This window comes from Dermacentor andersoni, chromosome 4, assembly GCF_023375885.2.
Source record: "Dermacentor andersoni chromosome 4, qqDerAnde1_hic_scaffold, whole genome shotgun sequence".
NCBI lineage: Eukaryota > Metazoa > Arthropoda > Arachnida > Ixodida > Ixodidae > Dermacentor > Dermacentor andersoni.
In genome coordinates, this window is record NC_092817.1 from 169658101 (window position 1) to 169681576 (window position 23476).

Here is a 23476-nt window from a genome sequence, read left to right on the forward strand (position 1 = left end):
GATCGCGATGATGCTCTCGCATTATCGAGCGGTGTTGCCATTGTTATTCACAAAAGTATAGCGTGCCAACATTTAAACCTACAAACACCCCTTGAAGCAGTGGCGATTCGAGTGATCCTCCTGTGCAAACTCATTACCATTTGCTCGCTTTACATAACCCCACATTACAAATTAAGCAAACATGAATTTCAGTCCTTTATAGATCAATTGCCAGAGCCTTATGTTGTTCTTGGCGATTTCAAAGCCTATGGGGTGACTCTCGTATAAATGCGCGAGGCCGTCTTGTTGAACAGTTCCTTTTTTCTTCTGGCACGTGCCTTCTGAATAAGAAGGAACCCATATACTACTCTCGCAAACAGAACCTCTTCTTCAATCATCCTTAGCATAGTTTCCCGGTCTAGAATGCCTGAATTTGAATGGGAAGTTACCAACCATCCTTACTGGAGCGACCACCTCCCCATGCTGCTAAGAACATCTAAAGAAAATAAATACCCTCCACAGGCTCCTGGGTGGAAGATTGATACAGCCAATTGGGAGAAATTTCGAACTCTCACTAGTATCTCATGGGCTGACATGTCTTCTTTAGGAATTGGTGCTGCTGTGGAGTATTTTACAGTATTCATAATAGATGCCGCATCTAACTGCATATCCGAAGTGAGTGGGTTGGCATGCAAACGACGTCTACCATGGTAGAACCACGAATGTAGGATCGCTCCTAGAAAACAGAAGAAAGCGTGGGGGTCGTTACGCGCTTCTCCCACTGCAGAGAACCTTATTAACTTCAAGAAAGTAAACTCTGAAGGCAGGAGACCGCGCCGACAGGCCAGAAGAGAAAGTTGGCAGTTTTTATCGGGCATCAACTCGTATACAGATGAGGCCAGTCTGGAACAGGGTTAATAGGATAAGAGGGCGACAAACATATTCAATCCCTTTGGTAAACACACATGGCGATTCCCTGCTTCATCAGGCAGACTCAAATGAGGAGCACTTTGAGAGCGTGTCAAGTTCAACAAATTATTCACAATCCTTTCTGATATATATGTATAAATAGAAGAATGTAAGCCAATCATAAGAAAATATCGACAGAATGAACCGTACAAAGATCCTTTTAGTGTTGCCGAGTTGAGAGCGGCCTTGAGCGCATGCGAGAGCTCTGCACCAGTATCTGACAGAATCATGTATGTAATGATCAAAAATTTACACGCAATTACACTACCCACACTTTTCAACACTATCTGGGCTGTAGGATACCTTCCAGCCGCATGAAAAGAAGCCATTGTGGTCCCTATTTTGAAACAAGGCAAAGACCCTTCCTCAGTGGCAATTTACCGCCCAATAGTCCTCACAAGTTGCCTTTGTAAGGTATTTGAAAAAATGATTAATCGTAAACTCATCCATTTCCTCGAACTGAGCAAAATGCTTGATCCATATTAATGTGGCTTCAGAGATGGGCACTCCACAACTGATCATCTTGTACGTATTGAAGGAAATATCCGTGACGCATTTCTACACAAACAGTTTTTCTTATCGATATTGTCCGGTATGGAGAAGGCGTAAGATACAACATGGCGCTACGGAATCTTGAGAGATTTGTCAGAAATGGGCATTCATGGTAATATGCTAAACCTAATAGAAAGCTACTTGTCCAATTGTACCTTCCGGCTAAAAGTCGGCAATGTACTGCCACGTCCTTTTACACCAGAAATTGGTGTACCCCATGGAGGCGTGCTCAGCTGCACACTCTTTATTGTTAAGCTGACAACACTTCGTGCTTCATTACGACCTTCCATGTTGTATTGCGTCTACATGGACGACATTCAAATAGGTTTCAAATCCTTTAACCTCACAGTGTGCGAGAGACAGTTTCAGGATGGCTTGAAAAAAGTGTCAAATTGGGCAGAGAAAATTTGATTTAAAATCAATCCTCACAAGAGTTCTTGTGTTCTTTTTACAAGAAAGAGAGGCCTGGTTCCGGGTCCTTGCTTAGAACTGTGTGGAGAACATATACCTGTAAACGAAAAGCAGAAATTCCGAGGTATTATACTTGACTATAGACTCACTTTCATTCCACACATCAAATATCTGAAAGAAAAATGGCTGAAAACAATAAGCTTAATAAAACTTCTATCCCTGACTACATGGGGTAGTGACAGGAAGTGTTTAATGAATCTCTATAAGAGCTTCATTCGGTCTCGATTGGATTATGGTGCTGTAGTAAATACCTCTTCTCGGAATCCGATGTACTGCATCTGGAAACAAGTATGTTTAGGGCCGAGGTCTATGCATTACTGTCTGCTGTGAAGTATATAAGAAAATCAAAGTTCCAAAAGCAGCGATCTATACACATCTATCCAGCATATGATTATATACTGGGTACCTGGCCATATGAGCATCGAGGGTAACGTTCTGGCAGAGGAGGTGGCCACGTCAATCACATCGTAAGCTGTTAACCCAACCGCTGATGTGCCTGTCACCGATCTGAGGCATTTCTGACGAAAGAAACTGCAAAACCACTGGAAGTGCACCTGGGGCGCGGAAACAGATAAGCTCCACATGATAAAGCCATAGTTTGGATTCTGGCCCTCCGCAACAAAATCACGCCGAACAGATGTCCTATTCTGTCGTCTCAGAATAGGACACACATTCGGAACCCAGAACTCTTTACTCACGGGAAATAACCTTCCAAACTGTGGTAGATGCGGGGAGGGGCTGACCGTGCTCTACATCCTCCTGGAGTGTCGGGAAGCCGAATCTGTGAGGAGACATTTTTCCTTAGCATACCGGCATCACATTCCTCTTCATGCTGTAATGTTTCTCGGTCCAGAACCGCTTTTTATTACAAGCACAGTGCTAGGTTTCCGCAGAGATGTTGCCTTACACGTTATTAGTCCTATACATTCGTAGCGCTTCCTCTCTTGACAGGATGCCGCTGTGATAGCCATACAGTGTAGCACATGCCTCCAAGCCGTTGTGGTTCAAGGACTCTGGTGAGGCAGTTGTGCTGTAGCTAATTTTTTCATCTTACATGTTCTGTTTATCATATCATTCTCCCGCAATGCAGTGTAAGGCTCATAGTACTCGTCATTAGACATCGCCATAATCTTACAGCACGTAGAGTTTGCGCACATTACAGCGACTATTCTTTAGGCCTCTTTACATCCAAGTCACGTCTTCTTCACAGAACTCATCCTTTCACCGCGAAATCACTAACACTGTCTTGGCGCTCTTTGGCCATACCAGGCCCTTGCGCCACTAAACAACACACATTCAATCATTCAACCTCGCATGCCGCGCTTGGGACGTGCAGGTTATTGTCAGTCGACAACTGTGTTACAAAATTATGAATTTCCATTTTATAGGCAGCGGTATACTATGAGCGGCATACGCGGCAACTACACGGCGTACATGGCATAGCACATTCATGCGCCACTAACAGAGTTCTATACCATGAAAAGAAGCACGGCGCTAAACGCAGAGTGGCAATTCCCAGCTCGCCACCCTTGCCCGAGGCGAAAAGACAGTGGGCACAAAGAGAACGCAGAGCTGGCGAATATAAAGTAAAAACAAGAGCATTCGTGGTAATTTGGTACTTTAGCACCATAAACGGAACAATTCAGAGGAATTCGACAGCCCGGTGTTAAAACTTGTTAGAGAACCACGAGGCTGACTGCTCTCTATTTCGATCAACGCTACTGCTCTCGTAAAAGGTACTCGCATTCCAATAAATGAACCATTACGGCAACTTTTGCACCACACATCGTACAACCACATACCAGAAATTATGACAAATTGGCACTTAGTCGCTGTTTATTTAAAGCTAACCAAAACTAATGTATATTTAAGTCGTCCATGAATACCATGTGAGGGGCCGCAACATATCCATTATTCATATGGAAATGCTGCTCTGAAGCCGCAGAGCACGGCAAATTCGGCACAGTGCATAATGTATGCATACACCACCCGCCTTGTACGCCAAAATGTCTTCAGAAGTGAACATGGAGACACACACCAACTCTGACAATAAGACCGGAAGCTCTGTGCTGCAATGAACGAACGTCGCTCGTTGCAGTCCACCGGAAAGTACACACCGAAAATGGCCGAACGCAGCCTTCCCAACACCGCGGTCTCCTTCAACCTCGACAAGAAAATTTCTCATTCCCCGCAGGGCAGTGAGAAGACACAGGGCATTGTTCTCCCTCGCCCACGCACCATGCAGATCACGTGATATCTCACGGATCCCCTATTTAGATTTTCATAAGCGTAATGGAGAGTTCCCGAGCGAATACTTCGCGGGATGTTAAGCGTGCCATTTGCGTTTCTCATGCGTACGCCGCTTCCTCACGCTCGCACTTGACAGAACCACGGCAGGATGTCATACCCTCACGCTTACTTGAAGGAATGTCAGGCTCATTTTCGGTCACGTCTTGCTGGAAACGTCATCCGCGCATCAGATATAGGCGCGTCGCGCCTAAATTTAAAGGTATGCGGTAATGCATTACGCATTACCACATACCTCGCTCTTCCAGAAAACTCATGCAAGGTGTCTTACATACATCGGCCTAACGTTGCATAACACCTTGAAATGGTGAAAAAAAAGAGCGTTCCAGAACGCTTTGTAGATGTCCTAAAAAGCAACAGCTAAAATATCGCATCACATTGCACTAAACATTCGTCCCCTTCATGCTAAACAAAAAGTTTTTAAAACGCAAAGCTTTCTCGCGACCTTCGGAAATGTAGCTGATAACGACAGCGTGACACTGTGTATCTGTTTCTTGCTACGCCCTCGTTCAGTCACGCTTATACACTCTATCATGGATTCGAACCAACTAGCCCGCCAACATGTTTTAACCACGTTCATTTCTAGTACGTCGGTCTTTCTACCGTGGTATCTCGAGGAGCGCTACCTATGTGTATCTGTTTCTTTCTACTTCCTTGTTCCGTCGCGCTTATACATGCTATCATGCAACAAACTCCTTTTAAATGTTTCCTGCAAAACGTGCATTTAATGGAAAGGTGCTTAAAAGCGCACGCAATTTCACATAAAGGTTTGCTCATTCTCTCTAACTTTCATTTTGATCGCATATTTAGATATTTTCTGTCAACGGGCTAAAATTTGCACCACCCGTCACACACTCGAAATTCTTCGGGCCTTTGAATACCTATCTTCCAATACCAAAATTAACCCACATATTTGAGCATATTAACCCCCATATTAAATCATATATAAGCCAACTTAATAGCTCATAAAATTCCAAATTAACCAGCAGGTTAGCCAGAACATGCGCGGTATTTTCACAGGAAATGCAATGACTGTACCTTGCCTAGTTCACCCACAACATTGAATGAACTAGTTTCAAACCTTGCATCACACATGAAAATCGGGAAAATTGGAGGGTTCGGTAATCGCTTGGGCAGTGCTTCTAAGAAAACAATGTGTTCGTGACACTTCGCCCTTTCTTCCTTGAATTTGAAGTTTTTCTAATGCAGTTGCGCTTGGACACAAGGAATTGCATCGAATAATTGCATTACGACATTCTGTACCGCTTGAATAGGTAACTTTTGAGAAAGATTGCAATTAAGAAAATGCATATACTTTCTCACTTGCGACATGCATCCTAATTCAATGCAAACTAAAAAAAAACGTGTCTTCCATACTTCACAAAATATACTCATCATCATCATCAGCCTATTTTATGTACAGTGCCGGACGAAGGCCTCTCCCTGTGATCTGCAATAACCCCTGTTCTGCGCCAACCGATTCCAACTTGCGCCCGCAATTTTTCTCATTTCATGGCCCCACCTAGCCTTCTGCCGTCTTCGAAAGCGCGTCGCTTCCCTTGGTACCCATTCTGTAAACCTAATGGTCCCACGGTTATCTAACCTTCACATTACATGACCTGCCTAGCTCATTTTGTTGCTCTTAATGTCAATTAGAATATCGGCTGTACCTGTTTGCTCTCTGGTCCAAACCGCTCTCTTTCTGTCTCATAACATTATGCCTAGCATTCGTCGTTCCATTTCTCTTTGCGCGGTCCTTAACTTCTCAAGATTCCTCGTCAGTCGCCAAGTCTTTGCCCCATATGTCGGCAGCGGTAAAATGCACTGACTGTACCCCTTCCTTTACAATATAATGTTAAGCTTCTGGTCAGGAGCTGACAATGTCTGGCGTATGCAATCCAACCCATTTTTTCTTGTTGTATGAATTTTCTTCTCGTGATTAGTGTTGCCTGTGAATAATTTACCTAGGTAAACGTACCTCTTCACAGACTCTAGAGGCTGACTGGCGATCTTGAACTCTTGTTCCCTTGCCCGGCTATTCATAATTATTTTTGCCTTCTGCATATTAATCTTCAAGCTCACTCTTGCACTTTCTCTGTTAAGGTCGTCGATAATTTGTTGTAACTCTTCTGCAGTATTGCTGAATAGAACGTCATCTACAAACCGAAGCTTGCTGATATACTCGCAGTCGATCTGTACTGCTAAGCCTTCTCAGTTTAATAGCTTGAATGCTTCTACCAAGCAGGCAGTGGAGAGATTGTGTCTCCTTGTTTGACCCCTTTCTTTATAGGTATCTTGCTGCTTTTCTTGTGTTGAATTAGGGTAGCTGTGAAATCTCTGTAAATATTTTACAGGATGTTTACGTAAGCGGTATGTGGTCCATGGTTATGTAATGCCTCTAAGAGTGCTGATATCTGTACTGAATCAAATGCTTTTCTGTAATCTATGAAAGCCATATGGAGAGCCTGATTGTACCCAGCGGATTTCTCGATTAGCTGATTATTGACATGGATGGGATCTATTGCAGAGTATGACTTCCTGAATCCAGCCTGTCCCTTAGTTTGCTAAAGCGCAGTGTTGCCCTTAATTCATTGAAAAATATATTGATGAATATAGCATATAATACTGGGAGTAATATAATGGACCCATAATTTTTCAATTCTTTACCTTCATCCTTTTGTGGATTAGTATATTGTCTGCATTCTTCCAGTTTTCTGGGACCCTTGCAGTCAATAGGCACTTGATATTACAGAACCATTAAAGCACTGTGAACATTAGCATCCTACCTACAACTGGCATAAAACTAGCTTCCAAAGAACTCTAGACGACTCTGTTTTGCACTCATTTTGCTGTAAATTGCGTCATGTCAAGCGCAAAGTGTGGGAAAAATATATTTCCTGACCTGGTTATAAGCCCTGCAAATATTACATAACTCTCCTTCTTTTTGCTACTTTTCTTTCATAGCAGATTCGCACAAAGCTTCCATGGTGTTTTAAACGAAGTAGAATTTCACATTTTATGTGTTTCAAATGAGAAGCAAGGTATAACTTATATGTAAGCAAAGGTCAAATTGTTTGGACAAATTCAGGCCTTAACCGTGAATTTCGTATGCAATCTATCGTTAGCGCTATACTTGTGGCTTAGTAACAACGCATATTTTAACCAGTGGAGACTGTAAGCACCAACTAAGTCCCAATTAGTTAAAATGAAGGGAACATCATGGCCAATCTTCTCGCAAAGTAAGATGTGTGTGGATTAATTTTGTATAATTTCTTTATTAAGTACCAGAAGAGGTATACGGAACAAACAATTGTACCCGGATGATGAAGGTGGATAGAAGTAGTTAATGAAACTAGTAGTTAATAAAATGTTTATTTAAAATCTTTATTTCTCTCCACATGGCGCATTTCAACAGAACTACTAGTGAAACGCTTGCCTTTGCTTCGAGTTGTAGACAAATTCAACATCACCCTGCAATTTGCTAGCCACATGCTTAGCTTAGATGGTAGTGCAGCTACCCCAGGTTCGCTTGTGGTGCTCCCGTGATTTACTCCCCGACCAGGACAAATTTCTCTTCAACTGCGGGGCTTTTCCTTCGAGGAACCAGTTCGGGTTTCCTTTGTAGCAGTTGCTATGATTGTTTGGATGTCTCATTTTCCCTGAATTGCTTCTCTCCACGTTGCGGTTTTCCGCAGAACCATTAACGTCATAGTTCATTATGTGTTTCGATTTCTCGCGCTAGTGATGCCCATTTCATCAAATATTCCAGCTCAAGTACAAAATTTATGCTTTCTGCCACAGATGATTTTCAAAAATTATGTAACACCTAACATTTCAGTAATGTGGAAAGTTGGGCTAGTTGGTGAGTAATCATACCTTGCTGGTGAAGCAGCGCACTGACACGTACACATTGAAGACATACAAGAAAAGAAGACACTGGCTGCATAATTACTTAATAATATTTACATAACTAATAATCATAATTACACAACTAATAATAATAATTACATAACTCTCCTTCATTTTGTTACTTTGCTTTCATAGGATGTTGTTGCGAGTGCAGCGATTGTCACCTTTTCTTGTGTGTCTTCACTGTGTCCGTGTAAGTGCGCTGCTTCAAAAGCAAGGTATGTTTAACACCAAGAAATGATCTCCCTGTATGCGGCAGCAATTAAAACTGACCAGTCATATAGAGGCAATCATTTAAACTGCGGTAAGTAAAAACAGGTGACTGAAATATTTACCGAAACTACTCGAAAGACAGCATCCGTTGAAATCGAACTGTGGTCCCACAGTGTCAAACCAGTGCCAGGTCTCTTTTTTTCTCCCTCGCAATTTGCGTGCTCATGCATGGCTAGTGCGGGCCTGAAGACTTTCGTGGGAACTGACCAAAAAACTGATGTATATGAACAGCACTTGTTACCTGTTTCTGAACGCGCTCACCTTTCTGAGTGTTTCTGTTGAACTATGACGCAAAGGGATCTTGCGATTCTTCAGAGACAAGTACCCTTGAGCTTCTGCTTCGAACCAACTTCAGTGCGCCTTATCCGAGCGCTGTCAAATTATCTTATTTTCATCATTCCGACCCATATTTCACTTTCCACTGCAGAGTTTTCCACCGGGATCAGCCTGGTTAACTTTCATGCCTTTCCCTAATCCCCTTTCCCTGTTTCTTGTTGCATCATGATGTCATAATTTCTCAATCATTTTCTCCCTTACAAGTTCACTAAGCACTGACGCTAATCAGACATAAAAATGAATTTACAAGAAAAGATCCGGCTCGCCTCAACTAGCTTCACAAATATGTTGTGCGCAGCTTCATTTCTGTTACTACCACTGCTGTTTAAGCAACCAAGGATAGTTTTTCTTAGTGTTTAATTCTATTATCTTCTTTTCAACGCATCTGGGAACATGCTGACACAGAGAGGAAAAAGATGGCACGCCACGGCTCTGGTTGGACTCCTTGCGAGTGCGGCACATTTGCGACGACTCGTTGTGCCGTTCAATTTTGACTTCGCCGAGCTCTGCTCCATTCTGGAAGCAGCTCAAGGGTGCAAATCACTGGAGGAGCTGCACTTTCCAGTTCTTGTTGCCCGTGGCGTGGAGGTCGTTTTCGAGGCCTTGAATTTTTCACTCCTCGTGGAAAAGCTCAGAATAGGCAAGTAAGTATCTCTTGTCAACAATTTTTTCGCGTTCCAGTATTATCGCAGGGGCCTGCCACAATGGTTTACCTTCTTTATTGTTCTGCTACTGAGCACAGGGTTCACAGATCAGATTCTCGACCATTGCGGTGCTTTTCTATGCGAGCTTAATGGAAGAACGTTCATGTGTTTAGGTGCAGTATAAAGAATGCACACCAGATGGTCAAAATTATTACAAAGTACTGCCTTACGGCGTCAGTCTTAATTTGAGTGCTGCTATTGTTGATCAAATTTATAGAAAAATTGACAAGCGCATGACATAATGCTGGAGAACCGGAAAAAGATCACCCTTAATGATGTGTTGCGTATATGCTAACAGTAAACTATAACCTCAGTCCAAAGGTAATAGGACAGAACAATCTGGAAAATAGGTAACTCAGATCCAACTAGATCATCAACTGACGGGGAAGAGAAGGCAACGGTGGAGTATTTTTGCAACATTTCTCACTTGTGGTGCTTGCTCAGCTATAACTTGGTATATATTAAGTCTGTTTATATACTGTCTCACCTACAGCGCAATTAGACCATTACAATGGTGGTTAGCGGGTTACAGACACGGCAAACCACACGCTGTAGCAGTATAGAACTGGCACGTTATAGAGCAAGAAAATAGAAAATACGAAGATGTGCCTATGACAAAAGAATAGCGATTCACGTTTGTAATTCGACAGCAGGTTAGGTTCATTGCCTTTGACTCAGTTCAGAGGACAAGGAACTCAGCATCCCTTCCTAATTATTACAAGGCCTGGGTGTATAGACATGCGATGGCAGGCACAACTGACGAAAGCTCGTCCTGCCAGATGTTAGTGGAAACAAAAAAGGAAATGACTCAGTGGCATAAATTTTATTGCAATTAGTGTTAATAGAATTACTCTACACGCTTTTAGGTTCCTATGTGTTGGTGTCTCTAAAAGTTGTCCCGCCGAATTCGGTCATGTGGTATAATGCACTGGGCATGTACTGATCTTTGAGGAGTCCGGCGGTATGCACACCTCGTACATCGCGCGTTTCCACCTCAGGACTACGTTCTATCACTACATTGCTGCAGCGCTGATCGCATTAAGGGAAAAATTAATAGTGAGAAGGGCGGTTTTGAACCTTTTCTGCCACAGTTTACAATAAAATGGGAACTCAGTCCCTTCTAACCTCAAGTTCAGTGAGCGAATGCCTAGACCTTTCTTCATCTTCCTGGCGTCTGTATCCATGACAATTCTGCCTTCATGTTTTCATGCTAAGTGTCGCCGTCAACACTCGCAGTTCCAGCAGTTCCTTTTTCAATTTCAACGTTTTCAAATGTAGGTACCTGATACACTGAAGTAACCAGAGTGCTACTGAGAGAACTAGAGCGTTGCTGAATTCAGTTAGTGCTCCTAAATTGCGTTGTGTCACAGCATGACAACGTCAAGAACTACTGCATGGCCATATTGCAGTGGCACGTAAAATATGTGTTCATTCTGTAAGCCTAACGGCATGTACTTAGCTGCGAGAACGTTCTTTTCTTTCACGCTTCAATTGCGTGATCTCTTATGTTCTGCTAGCACGAAAATTCATGGTGTAACGATTCCCCCTCGCAGACCAAGCTCCGAGCAGAAGTCACGGTTTCATTCGAGCGAAACACTTTAAAAGAGCCACGCGTGCCACGTCGGTATTAGCGGAGTTTCATCCTCATTTAGTATGGCGCGTGAGTACGTACGGACCTGTACAGTTCGCCAGATGCCTTTGGCTTAGCCCATGTTTCCGCGAAAGACATTGTGCAAAAACGAAGTCCCCAGAAGGCTAGGCGATATTCCGATGGTGCAGGACGTATCATGCTGTTGACGGACACCAAGAAGCCAGAGTAGACCAGAAGTCAGTTCTGGCTCAATAGGGCGTCCTACACTGGAAGACGTTGTACTCAAGCGCTCCATGGTACTCCCTATATTTTTTTTAAAGCGAAAGGTTTACTACGCCAGCCAGCGAGCCATTTCGGCTCGTCGCGCCGTGTCCCGTATGCAGGCAGCCTTATGTCATATCCGTGGCCGACGAACGACCTTGAGCTGCCATTGCCTGGCAACGCCGCAGCCGCGCTCGAACAGAAGGAGCCGCCGTCTACGGCGCTGCCGTCGCCGCTCGCTCCACCAGATGTGCTCCGCTGTGGTAGAGGGAGAGGTGTCGCCTCACAGAGGATATATGCGCTTCACCTCAGCGTATTTAGTCGTTATGCAGAGCGCGAAAGAGATGCAACAACGACAGAACGAAGCGAAGAAGACACAACGCGCTTAAGAAATGCCAGAAGAACGCGCCACACGACTCGAGGAGCGCCGTAACGAAGATGCGGCTAGAAGTCGTGCCATGTCCCGGAGTGACTCCTAAACTGCGGAAGATACCGCTTTGTGTTCTCGAGAGCGTCGGAATGAGAGGCTGCGTAGACGACGTGCGAGGAAACGGAGGAACAACGTGCAAGAAGACTCGAGACCAGAAGCGTAGCCATGAAGCTCTCGCTTTCTCAATTGAACCAGGGTTCACCAGAGCTAAACCGCAGACAATTTTTCATATTGATACCGCGCCCGCTACTTTTGCATATCTACTGACCCCCACAATTTATCCGATGATCGGCGCTTCCTATTCGGCAGAAGTCCTACCGAAAGAGGCCGTTAGAGCGTGATACCAAATTGAGGACAGAGTTCGCGACATGCTTACTGCCTTAGGTGTGCCTTAGAGCAATTTTAAGACGGGGATTATCAGTAAATAGGCCAGTCATTGAGCTCGTATAGTATAACTGATCAAAAAGAATGACAACAATAGAAGATCTCATGCGCACACCCACACCACTCTGCCCCTAGCTCGTATTTCGTCAAAAATAAAGACATTTACCTTCTTCCTCAGATAGAGAACGTGTCAGATTGTATTCTTTCAGCGGCCTACTTCTCGTTCCTTGAAGTGCGATTGGCATAAGAAAAAATTTTGAATGATTTTTAAACTTCGCCTTTAGGAATATAACGGGATAGCATTTCGGCGCTCCTAACTGATTCTCACGGCTCCAGAGAACTGCAGCTTCTTTGGTAATGTTTACCGGGAAGCACTGGCGCCGAACTCTATGCAAGGAGGCGATCTTTCGGGTGGACACGCAGCCTCTTCCGTAGGCCACGATGCGGCGAAGGCGAGCACGATCTGGAGGTGTTGCAATGAAGCGGCCGTGTCGCTCTGGTAGAAATGCTGGAAAAAGGGGTTTGGATTTCCGCGTAACAGAATTATGTTTTCTCGTGCATTCAAATTACAATCCGACGGTCTCATTTCTATAATTTATGTGTAAGTCATACGTTACGAGTTTTGCGACGTATTTTCCTTGGATTTTCCTCGGCATAATTTTTGCCGAAATGAAGGTCGATGCCGAGGCCGGATTTTCTCCGACACGGGGCCCCTAACGCTATCGCGCTGAATTTTCCGATGCTGCCGGTGGACTCGTAAAGATTGGTGGTGCGTCAATCTTCAAGATTATTCTCGGCTCTCATGCGAGTAGCAATCGATCCTTTGAGTGATGCACAATTGCTGTCGATATGATTTGTATTCTGGAAAGTAGCAGTTACACAATGTCACATAGCCAGTGACCGAAGCTGGCGTAATATAGGTTCATATAAGAGCACCAGACCCCCAATGGCATATAAGTCACCTAAATTGGCGGGAAAGGGGTCCGCTGAGGAGTGGAACCCGTACAGCAGAACATAGACAATTGCTCAAGCTTGAATTAGTAAAGGCAAGTCACATAAGAGCAGGACTCAAGAAGAACACAAATGACAGGACCGGCACCGGTCCTGTCGATTGTGTGATTCTTCAGTCCTGGTCTTCTGCGCCTTGCCTTTACTAATTCAAGCATGAACCAACTAGCCCAAGCAAGAGTTTTACTTAGTTACTCAACCTTGCGTCATAGTGGTACATTGCAGAACAGCACATCGGCATTGTGAAATACCAAGAACCCAATACGTGCTGACGGTTGTCTTTGAACCTGGATTGGTCAGTCCAGCAGCGAGATGTTCTGCCCATTTGAACATGCACTACCCAGTAACTTGAGCTGGCGGGAGTTAGGTGCCGACTTACGTAGGCATACATACATACATACATACATACATACATACATACATGCATGCATGCATACATACATACATGCATGCATGCATACATACATACATACATACATACATACATACATGCATATATACCTAGTATAATAGTGTAGTATTATAGCCGAAATCGCAACCCTGGCGTAACTTTATGAATTCAAAACGATAATGTTTGGTTTGCAAATAGCATCCACGAATTTTAATATATTTATGGATGCCCTTCTATAGGGCCTAAAGTGGGACATCTGCATGTGTTACTTAGTAGACATCGGACCCCTCGGTTAGCCCCGTTTTTTATTGTTTAGTAGACGCTGTGATTTTTGTAAGCGCTTTTGAAAAGCACAACTCGTTCGGGGAAGTTCTCTTGAAGTGAATCTATTTAAGTCGAGCGTTCCATCGTAAGAAATGTATCATTAGTCAACGACAGACGTTGGTACATGTATCTAGCATAAAAATGTCTCCAGCCCCACACGCAAGAAAGCAGCTGTTGAAGCCTTTTAAGCCGTTTCTGCGTCTGAAGAAGCTTCGTACTTTAATTGGCCGGGATTTTATTTCCGCAGACCTGTACGTGCGTTTGAAGAGGTCGCTTGTACCTTCATTTTTTTTGCAGCAAACGAAAACTACTTTAGACTGGACTAAGTGCGACACACTGCTTATGACGGAACTGATTTCAGCCCTCGCTCCTCACTGCTAAGATGAAAAGTCTTTGAACAAGCGAAAAAATATTTTTAATTGTGATAACAATAAATGGGCACTCCAGGCGCATTTCTGCCGCGGCCGTCATTGTGAGGTTCTGTATCAAGTCACTTTGGAATTTTACCCCTCATTTTTTATTTTGATTGGCTTTAAACCTGTTATTGCTTTTAGTAGGTACGGCTTTCTCCTCTTTTCTTTAGTTTGTTCTTATAATATCGGGGAAAAGACGAAATCCGGGGCGATACCGTATGCTGTATGAGCGACTAAAAGCGTGCGAGAGTGAGCCGGCGAATGCGGCGCGAATGCCACAACCTCGCGTGGCCGTGCGACGAAGGCGGGCCACAAGTGCGCCCTCTCCTATCGCCGCCAGGTAAGGGGTGAGGCGAGGGAGGAGGGACACGGGACGTTCTGCTCCGTCAACTGCTATTTCCGGCGCAGCCGTGTGGGCGCCGTATCTTGAAAGCGATCTGCGATGTGGCCAAAATGTGCGCCCGCCACAGCTACAACTTGAAAGGGACCTGTGATGTTTGCAGAGTGTGCGGAGTGCCGGTAGCTTCGTATGCGCCGCGATTTCGGCGTTTCGTTCTTGTTGAAGAGAGAGACGCATGAAGGTCGGTGCTGCCACAGCGATTGCAGACTCCAGCATTTTGATAGCGAGTTCCCTCGCGCATCCAGCGAGATATGATCGTTTACCTGTGCGCGCATGACACTGTGCTTGTTAGTTTACTTAAAACACGCTGGCGAGATAGAGGACTTGAATGCATGATAGAATATATAAGCGCGAATGAAAGAGTTCGAAGAAACAAACACACACAGACATCGCTGTCCTTGTGTGTTTCTTTCCACGTCGTCGTGAAGTCGTGCTTACGCATTCTATAGTTTGTAATATAGTTAGTAAGCGAGTGTTTACAATTTTTTACGAACGATAAAACCACAATCCTTATTTCCTATAGCTATCTACCAGTTTGCTATAGGAATAGGTGCTTCGCCTTACGGGCAAAAATCCGCCTTTTTAAGCCTTTTCAAAAACACCATTTAGCAGGCTAGAAGCTGACGCACAAGTCAGGCGTTCTCCCGGGCTGTCAACACTGCGGAAACTTCCTCTTGTGAAAATCACATGCCAGCCCAGTGGGTAGTTCCACCAAATCGGCTGACTGGTACTCCACGAAGTTGATGCCATGAATCATGCCCCAGGTGACGCTGGTGAACCACGCTCGATTACGGCTGCAATTGTCCAAGCTGTTGTGCGGCAGGAGCTTGCAAACATGGGATTCACTCTCTGGCACCATAACCAGTCGAGCACCAACTTCATGGCATCCACTCTCATCCTATCGGGAGCAGCGACTCCCTACACGATATACCAATCCTGTTGCGTGGAGAACACCTGAAGACTAACTGATATCCCTTGTCATCGTATCAGCCACATCGCTCGTCACTGTGCCAACCACTGGTCCTCGTCTCCTCCAACGCCATTTACCCCTTAAGGGCACCCGTACTCCTATCGCTTCCCACTGGAAGCCTAGTCGTGTTTCCCCCACGCCGATTCTCACACCAAGACAAAAAGTCGCTCCTTGTCTCCACGTGACCACCAGTCACGCTCGCCTCCAGGCCGTCGCCCATCGTGTCACTGACTGCAAGCTCGCCGCATGTCGTCCCCTTTTAGCCCGGCAGAAGCCTATCAGGAAACTAAATATTGCAGCGCCCAGAGGTCACGCTGCATTGACGACTTCAACCACAAATCCTATTCTAACACTGACGACCAGACGCAATTTGTTAGAAGTTGATGTCAATGGCTTCCCTATTTTTTGTGATCATCAATATTCGGGCGCTCACACCTCTGTAATAAGCACGGATATACGCCGTCTCTTTCATAAACTGCCACGCTTGTCGCCTCCCGCATCCTACGCGAAACTGATCGAACGACTCCTGCAGTTCTTGGGAAGTGCACCGTCCGCGTCTGCATTACTAATCATCCCACTCCTGTCCAATTTGCCGTGACTGATAAGTAACCCCATGATCTAACCCTCGGCAAAGCTTTTCTGTGCACTCGTTCTACCCTCATTCATAGTGCGACCGGTGCCTTGCAGCTTGAGCTGCGCCACCTTCCTCATATTCCAGTCGAAAATTGCCACGCTTACGTTCTCGCCATGACGTTTTCTTGCCGCCTGAAGCTGGTACATGCGTTACTTCGACGTCCTCACCCAATATTCCCGATGGCAACTATGTCTTCCGTACGATTGTCGACGTTATAAGGAACTGACGACGTTATGTTTCCTTTTCTTTTTTACCTTTCTTTTTCACAAAATTGTTTCCGTTGCCGACAATGCAGAGGTCTCAACTTTTCAACGTTAGCCTGTTAAGTTATATAGCACAAAGCATGTCACTGGTCACCAGTCCCGCGCTTGATTCCTGCTAGATTGCTTCGTTGGATGCAGATGTTTGGCTACCTTCTTGCTCCGTCCGCTTCGCTCCTGATCTCACCCAGACGCAAGCTCGAGATCTGCACCACATCCTGGCGTCCTACCGTGACATCTTTCATTTGACAAGCGCCCTCTAGGCCAAAGATCTGTCGTGGCTCGTCGACTTAACACTAGTGACGACAATTTTATACGCCGGCTCACATATCGCGTGTTGCATCACGAATGTCAAGTCAACCAGAATGAGGTCGACAAAGTCATAGCAAAAGACATTACCGAACATTCGTCTAGCACTTGGTCCTCCCCGGCCGCTCTCGTGAAAGAGGGTGGCAGATGTTTCTATGTTGATTATAGGAACAATGAAGCTCATAAAGGCGTCTACCCTTTGCTTCGCATCAATGACGCCGGCGACTGTCTTTATGAAGCCGAATATTTTTTATCCGTCGACCTTCGGCCTGGCTATTCGCCGATTTAAGTAGACCTTATACACAGCGAAAAAATATTTCATTACGCACGATGGCTTGTACCAATTCAATGTCATGTCGTTCGGACTGCGTAACTTTCCCCAGCCATGTTCGAACGCATGCTGGACTCTGCTGCGCGGAGATAAGTGGTCCATCTGCCTATGTTACCTATTCGTTACCTAATGTCGTTGCCTACTCGCGTACGTATGACAGCCACCTTACCCTTTTATCAGCCATTCTTGGCGTTTTCTGTAGAGCCACTCCTCAGCTGAACTCTTCCACGCGGCGTTTCGGGAGACGCCAAATAACTGTGCTCGGCCACCTTGTTACTGCTGGCGGTGTCCCCTACAAAGTGCGAGCAGGGCCACAATAACCAATGTCGCGCTCAACCAAAGACGTCTGATGTTTCTGAGAAATATGTTTCTATTTCTGTCGCTTTGTGTGGAACATGCCGCCCATCGCCCACGCTCTTACTGAACGCTTGAAGGACAAGAGGCTTCGTCTTCTGCCTTCATCCATATGCTCGTCACACCACCACTACTGGCCCATTTTGGCCACTGATCGCCTCCAGCACATCTCGAATGGAATAGCACGTTTCCATTTGTTAAATTTGCGTACAATTCATCACGCCATCACACCGCTGGATATTCACCGTTTCATTTCCTATTTGGCCGACACCCTGCATTGTCATTCGCGACACTCCTTCATCTGGCGCCTCACTCGTCTACTGAATGCGCCACTGACGTCGTTGCTCGAGCCTGTGGAGCTCGTCAACTTGCCAACGACGGATTCTCTGCTTCGCTAGCATCCCAAAAAATACCCTTACGACAACCGACACACACGCGTGTACTTCACGCCAGGCTCTTTGTTGCTCCTACGGCCGCCTGTTGGTATATCAGACAAGCTTCTTTAACGTTACACCGGGCCCTACAGGGTGCTTCGTAAACTCGGTGACGTCAATTGCGAGGGGGTAACGCTGAGCTCTCCTTCTTCGACCTCCTTGCTCTCAATTGATATTATTTGTGTTTACCGGCTGCATCCGGCTCGCAGGAGTGTCTGCGTCAGCAGACGTTTGCTGTGTTGCGACACAACGTGCCCGAGCACATGACGGTTGGACCCCCCCTCCCCCACGTCTAACTCTGCACAGCTGAGCTGTGCCCGGAGAAAGGAGGAACCTGCGGGTTGACCCGATTCCGGGCGTTCGGATCGCTAAGACCCCACGGCAGACGTAACACACCTCTTTGGCAACTGCTTCGCATAGATGGCACCCTCGGACTGACCAACCTGGAGGATATCAATAGTTCCTTTTCCCTTCTTTCTCTCCCCCCAGCTTTATAGTCTTTCTCTCTCGCTTTCAATCTATCCTGCCTCTTTTTCACGTCATTTTATTTCCAATTTTTCTGGCAGCCTAGCGTAACCTCGTGAAGTTTATCCAACCATGGGTCTATTATAATAGGTTATGGTAGCTATGCACTGCTAACGTCTGCGTTTCCTTCGGGTGCGGTAGCCTCCCCTGGTTTAGCTCGGTGGTGGGTGGCTGGCAATGCCGCCGAAACTGAGCAACTATTTATTGATTTAATGTCTTTCCCCGTCTTCCTGACCACTCGCTTACGAAAGAGGGCGCACTGAAGAAATGCTTCACATTCTTGGTCTCCGCAAAGAAACCTTCCCATGTTTTCACGTCATTTACAGTTAAAACTCTGAAAATACCATGAGAATTATTCTTCCCTTGAGTATATAAATGTCTTACTGATGCATTAGGTCCCGGCTACAAAGTAACGAAGGTGGCCAGCGGCTCCCTCTTCTTCGAGGTTCAAAATCGGAACCAGCATAGAAAACTCCCCACTCTTGTAACACTGGGTGATGTACAAAACGCAGTCACTCGAAGCTAATCGATGAACACATGCAAAGGTGTAATTCGTAACGGAGACCCCTTGAATTTGACCGAAGATCATCTGCTAGAGGGCTCGAAGCAACAAACGTAACGCAACTACAACGAATCAAGATAAAACAAGACAACATTGAAACTCCCACATAGCATCTAATCGTCACACTTGGCTCCAGTACTCTCCCAGAGGCCCTCAAAGCCGTATACGTGAAAATCCAAGACCATACATTCCAAACTCGCTTAGATGTTTCAAATGCTTATAATTCGGCCTTGACTCGTAAACTTGCTGGGGCCGACTGACATGCGCAATATATGCAGACCATGAACACACTTCTGATAACAATACTAACGCCCAGCACTGTCCCAACTGCGATGATTACAATGCAGCATATTCTCGATCCTACCATACATGGAAACAAGAACAAGACATAACAATAAAAGTAAACAAAATATATTTCAAGAAGCACGGAAGCGTGTTTCTTCGGTTTATACCGCAGGTTATGCTACAGCGGCGCGTAAGGTGACAACGCCGCAGCAGACTCTCGCATCTGTCCGGTCCACAAAGAGTGGCCGTGGCCGTTTCACTAGTCCCCCACGGCAGCAGGAGCGAGCGCTGCTTTGCCCTCCCTGAAGGAGGGCCCATAAACCACTGGGTCGCTGGCCTCCAAGCATTCGTCTCTTCAGGCGAGGCCTATGCGAAACCACCCCACTCCTGTGAGCGCTAATGCAGCGGCTACCAGTAATAGATGGACACAAGTACGAGCCAGAAGGCTCTATCAGCGCCTCGGGAGAGGCGTGAGTCTTGCGACCACTGCATTCAAGGCAAAAGCCGGATGACGGGGCATGGCAAAACTGTGGTAGCCAAATTATTTCCTATTGAAACACAGCGCAAGAACATGAACGATCATCATCAGCAGCTGCCTATTTTATGTCCACTGCAGGACGAAGGCCTCTCCCAGCGATCTACAATTACCCCTGTCCTGCGCCAACCGATTCCAACTAGCACCCGCAAATTTCCTCATTTCGTCTCACCACATAGTCTTCTGCCGTCATTCACGGCGCTTCCCTTCTCTTCGTACCCATTCTGCCATCCTAATGGACCAACAGCTCTCAAATCTGCACATTACATGACCTGCCAAGCGCCATTTCTTTCTTTAACTGTTCATTAGAATATCGTATATACCTGCTTGCTCTCTGATCCAAAGATCCAAATCACTCTCTTTGTCTCTTAAAGTTATGCCTAGCATTCTTCGTTCCATCGCTCTTTGCGCGGTCCTTAACGTGGACCTGACACGGCCCTAACGGGGTCGTTACATAAATCATACACTGGAACCTGAGAGGTCTTATCCACTACCTCAGTTGCATTAAAGAATACAAATTTAATCCAAATGTGCTGTGTATTCAAGAGACGCATCTTAAATCTACGCTAACCATTTTTTTCAAGCAATAGGCCATTTTCCTGAGCGACCGAGAAGACGCTGTCGCATCGTCCAGTCGCGCGGTTACAGTAGTCGATAGAGGTGTTGCCTATTGACAAGTGCATCCCCGAACCTCCCTTGAGGCAGTTGCTATTCAAGCAGTGATGTTCGATAAGCTGGTGACGATCACGTCTACATACATTACCCGGAGTTATCAACTTTCTCGAGAAACATTTCAGAACTTTATTGATGAGCTTCCTTACCTTTACATACTCGACGGAGATCACGCGCATAGTACACAGTGAGGCGACTATCGCTGTGAGACAAGCAGACGGCTAATAGAAGACTTCTTACTGTCCTCAATTACATGCTTCCTTAAGAAGGAACAACATTTTTACAGTACTGGGCACAACACATTTTCCTTCATTGACTTAAGCATGGCTCCAGTACAATTTGCCCTATCTCGTGTGGGATGTGATTAACAACTCTTATGGAAGACACTTCTTTCCCATCATTTCAAACCTTACAAGAAAAGCAGAATACTCTACACGTATTCGTCGAAGGAAAGTCGATTCTGCCGACTGGACGCAGTTTTGTGAACTGACAGATGTAGCCTCGGATGATGTCCATGAAATTATTATAGACAATGCAGTCGGATACTTAACAGCATTTGCAATTGATGCTGTATCACTACGCATCCCCCAAACAGTTTGGGTCGCCTTCGAAACAATGTATTCCATGGTGGAATGGTGAGCGTAAAGAACCGCACTGGAAGGAAAACAGGCTTTGGAATCTCCTACGCAACTCCCCAACAACACAGAACTTAATCACAAGGTAGCAGAACTCACCGCCGCGCTAAACGGGAAACCTTGGAAATACGTGAGTAGCATCACTTCTTAAACAGATGAACGAGAAGCACGGAACAGGGTGAACAAAATAAAAGGCCGCGAAACACATCCTCTACTTCTAGTAAATAAATAAGGAGACGCTCTTGAGGACCAGGCAGTTTGTCTAAGAGAACATTTCGAGCACCTTTCCAATACAGTCCAGTACACAGATACATTTCTGAAATACCAGCGACAAGCAGAGCCACTGCCTCTTGGTCGGGAAGGCACATACAATGAAACACAAAATCATCCATTAACCATAGTGGAGTTCCTGGCCTCACTGAATTGCTGTAACAAGTCCGCTCCAGGAAGTGACAGAATAATGTATATGATCTAAGACTTCCACCCTGAAACCCACAGAACACTACTGCCGTTCTGTAACTGCATTTTCGCTGCCGGCTACATTCCGTCCGCGTAGAAGAAAGGAATCGAAATTCCTATTCTCAAATAAGGCAAGGACCCTGCCTTACCCAGTAGTTATAGACCTATAGCTCTGACAAGTTGTCTACGCAAATTCTCTAAGTAAATGATTAACCGGCGCCTCAAACATTTCCTTGAAGGAAACAAAATACTTTGTCCCTTACATTGCCGTATTAGGGAAGGTATATCTACAACAGTTCACCTTGTCCGCATGGAGAAAAATATCCTTGGTGCACTTATACACAGGTACTTTTCTTCTCAGTATTTTTTAGATATGGAGAAGGCGCATGACACAGCTGTGCGCTTTGGAATCATCCGTGATCCCTCTGTGGGAGTCCGAGGACGCTTACTGAATGTGATTCTGAGCTAGCTCTCCTATCGCACGTTCCGCGTTAGAGTTGGTAACGTTCTGTCTCCTCATTCTACGGAAGAGGCTGGTGTTCCAAAACGTAGTGTCCTGAGCTGCGCTCTTTCTTACTGTCAAAATGAACTGGCTCCACACTGTCATACCACGCACATGTTTTATTCTGTATATGTGAACAACATCCTGATAGGTTACGAATCACGTAATGTAAGTTTCTGCGAGATAGAAGTACAGCTTGGCATAAATAAAATGTGTATGCGGACAGAAGAAAACGGTTTTAAACTAAACACTCAAAAAAGTACGTGTTTCATGTTCTGTAACAGGAAAGGTATACAGCCCCACCCCGTAATAGAACTTAATGGAGCGCGACTATCTCTAAGCCGTCAACATAATGCTTTGGGTATCATTTGAGACTTGAAGATTACTTTTGTCCTGCACCTGAAGTATCTTTAAGCAAAATGTCTCCAGGCTATGAACCTACTGAAACTCCTGTCACGCACATCCTGGGAAAGCGACCGGAGATGCCTTATAAACTTGTAAAAAAACTCGAGCTTTAACATGCCTAGACTATGGATCAACAGTCTACAACTCTGTTGGACCTAGTGCTTTGAAAATGCTAGATCCAATCCCCCGCTTAGGCATCCGCCTTGCTGCAGGCGCCTTCAGGACTAGTACTGTGCAAAGCATGTACGTCGAATCCAACGAATGGTCTCTATACTACCAAAGCACGTATTTAAGCTGTTCGTATGCCTTGAATGTAAAATCAGCCGTACATCATCCAGATCATTCTATTATTCAGGACAAGTCCATGGCCAGGCTGTTCCGTAAATGCCCAGCCAATAGGCCTCCTTTGTCCCTCCAATTGGAAGCACTGTCAGAAGAAACATGCGTCCCTCTTTAGAGAATTACCTAATGGCTCCTACTCGGCTTACACTGCTCTGAGAATGGCAGAGTACCCTCTGCGACAGCTATTAAATTATCAAAACGAGAACCTCAGCCACGTTTACATTCGCATTTCCTTGAACTTAAGGAGTATTCCTGTGCTGGATTTATTAACAATGCTTCGAAGTCTCCTCCTGGTGTAGCTTACCAAGGTCTAGGACTATTCCTTTACTATGCGGAACACTGAATCCATAGACAACTACTTTTACGGCACAAGCATACGCGACCCTCTATGAAGTTAAACACATTGAACAAACAAATCTCAGTTGGCCTATCGTGTTTACGGACTCGTTGATTTTATTCTGAGCCCTAATTTGTTTACGAAAATGTAAGAAAAATGTTTCTGACCGACTGTACACAGTGCTAGGCTCTGATTATATGGATAAAAAGTCATCATTCTTGTT

General features: G+C 45.3%; 1 protein-coding gene across 1 annotated transcript in view; it reads left to right on the plus strand.

The window, feature by feature from the left end:
• The window catches only part of LOC129386610 (uncharacterized), a 74150-nt gene that overhangs the window by 39664 nt on the left and 11010 nt on the right, over positions 1-23476 (plus strand). Inside the window, exon 5 of the mRNA XM_072287664.1 lies at positions 9202-9440. Within this exon, the coding sequence (XP_072143765.1) occupies positions 9202-9440 (239 nt within the window). The remainder of the gene's footprint in view (positions 1-9201; positions 9441-23476) is intronic.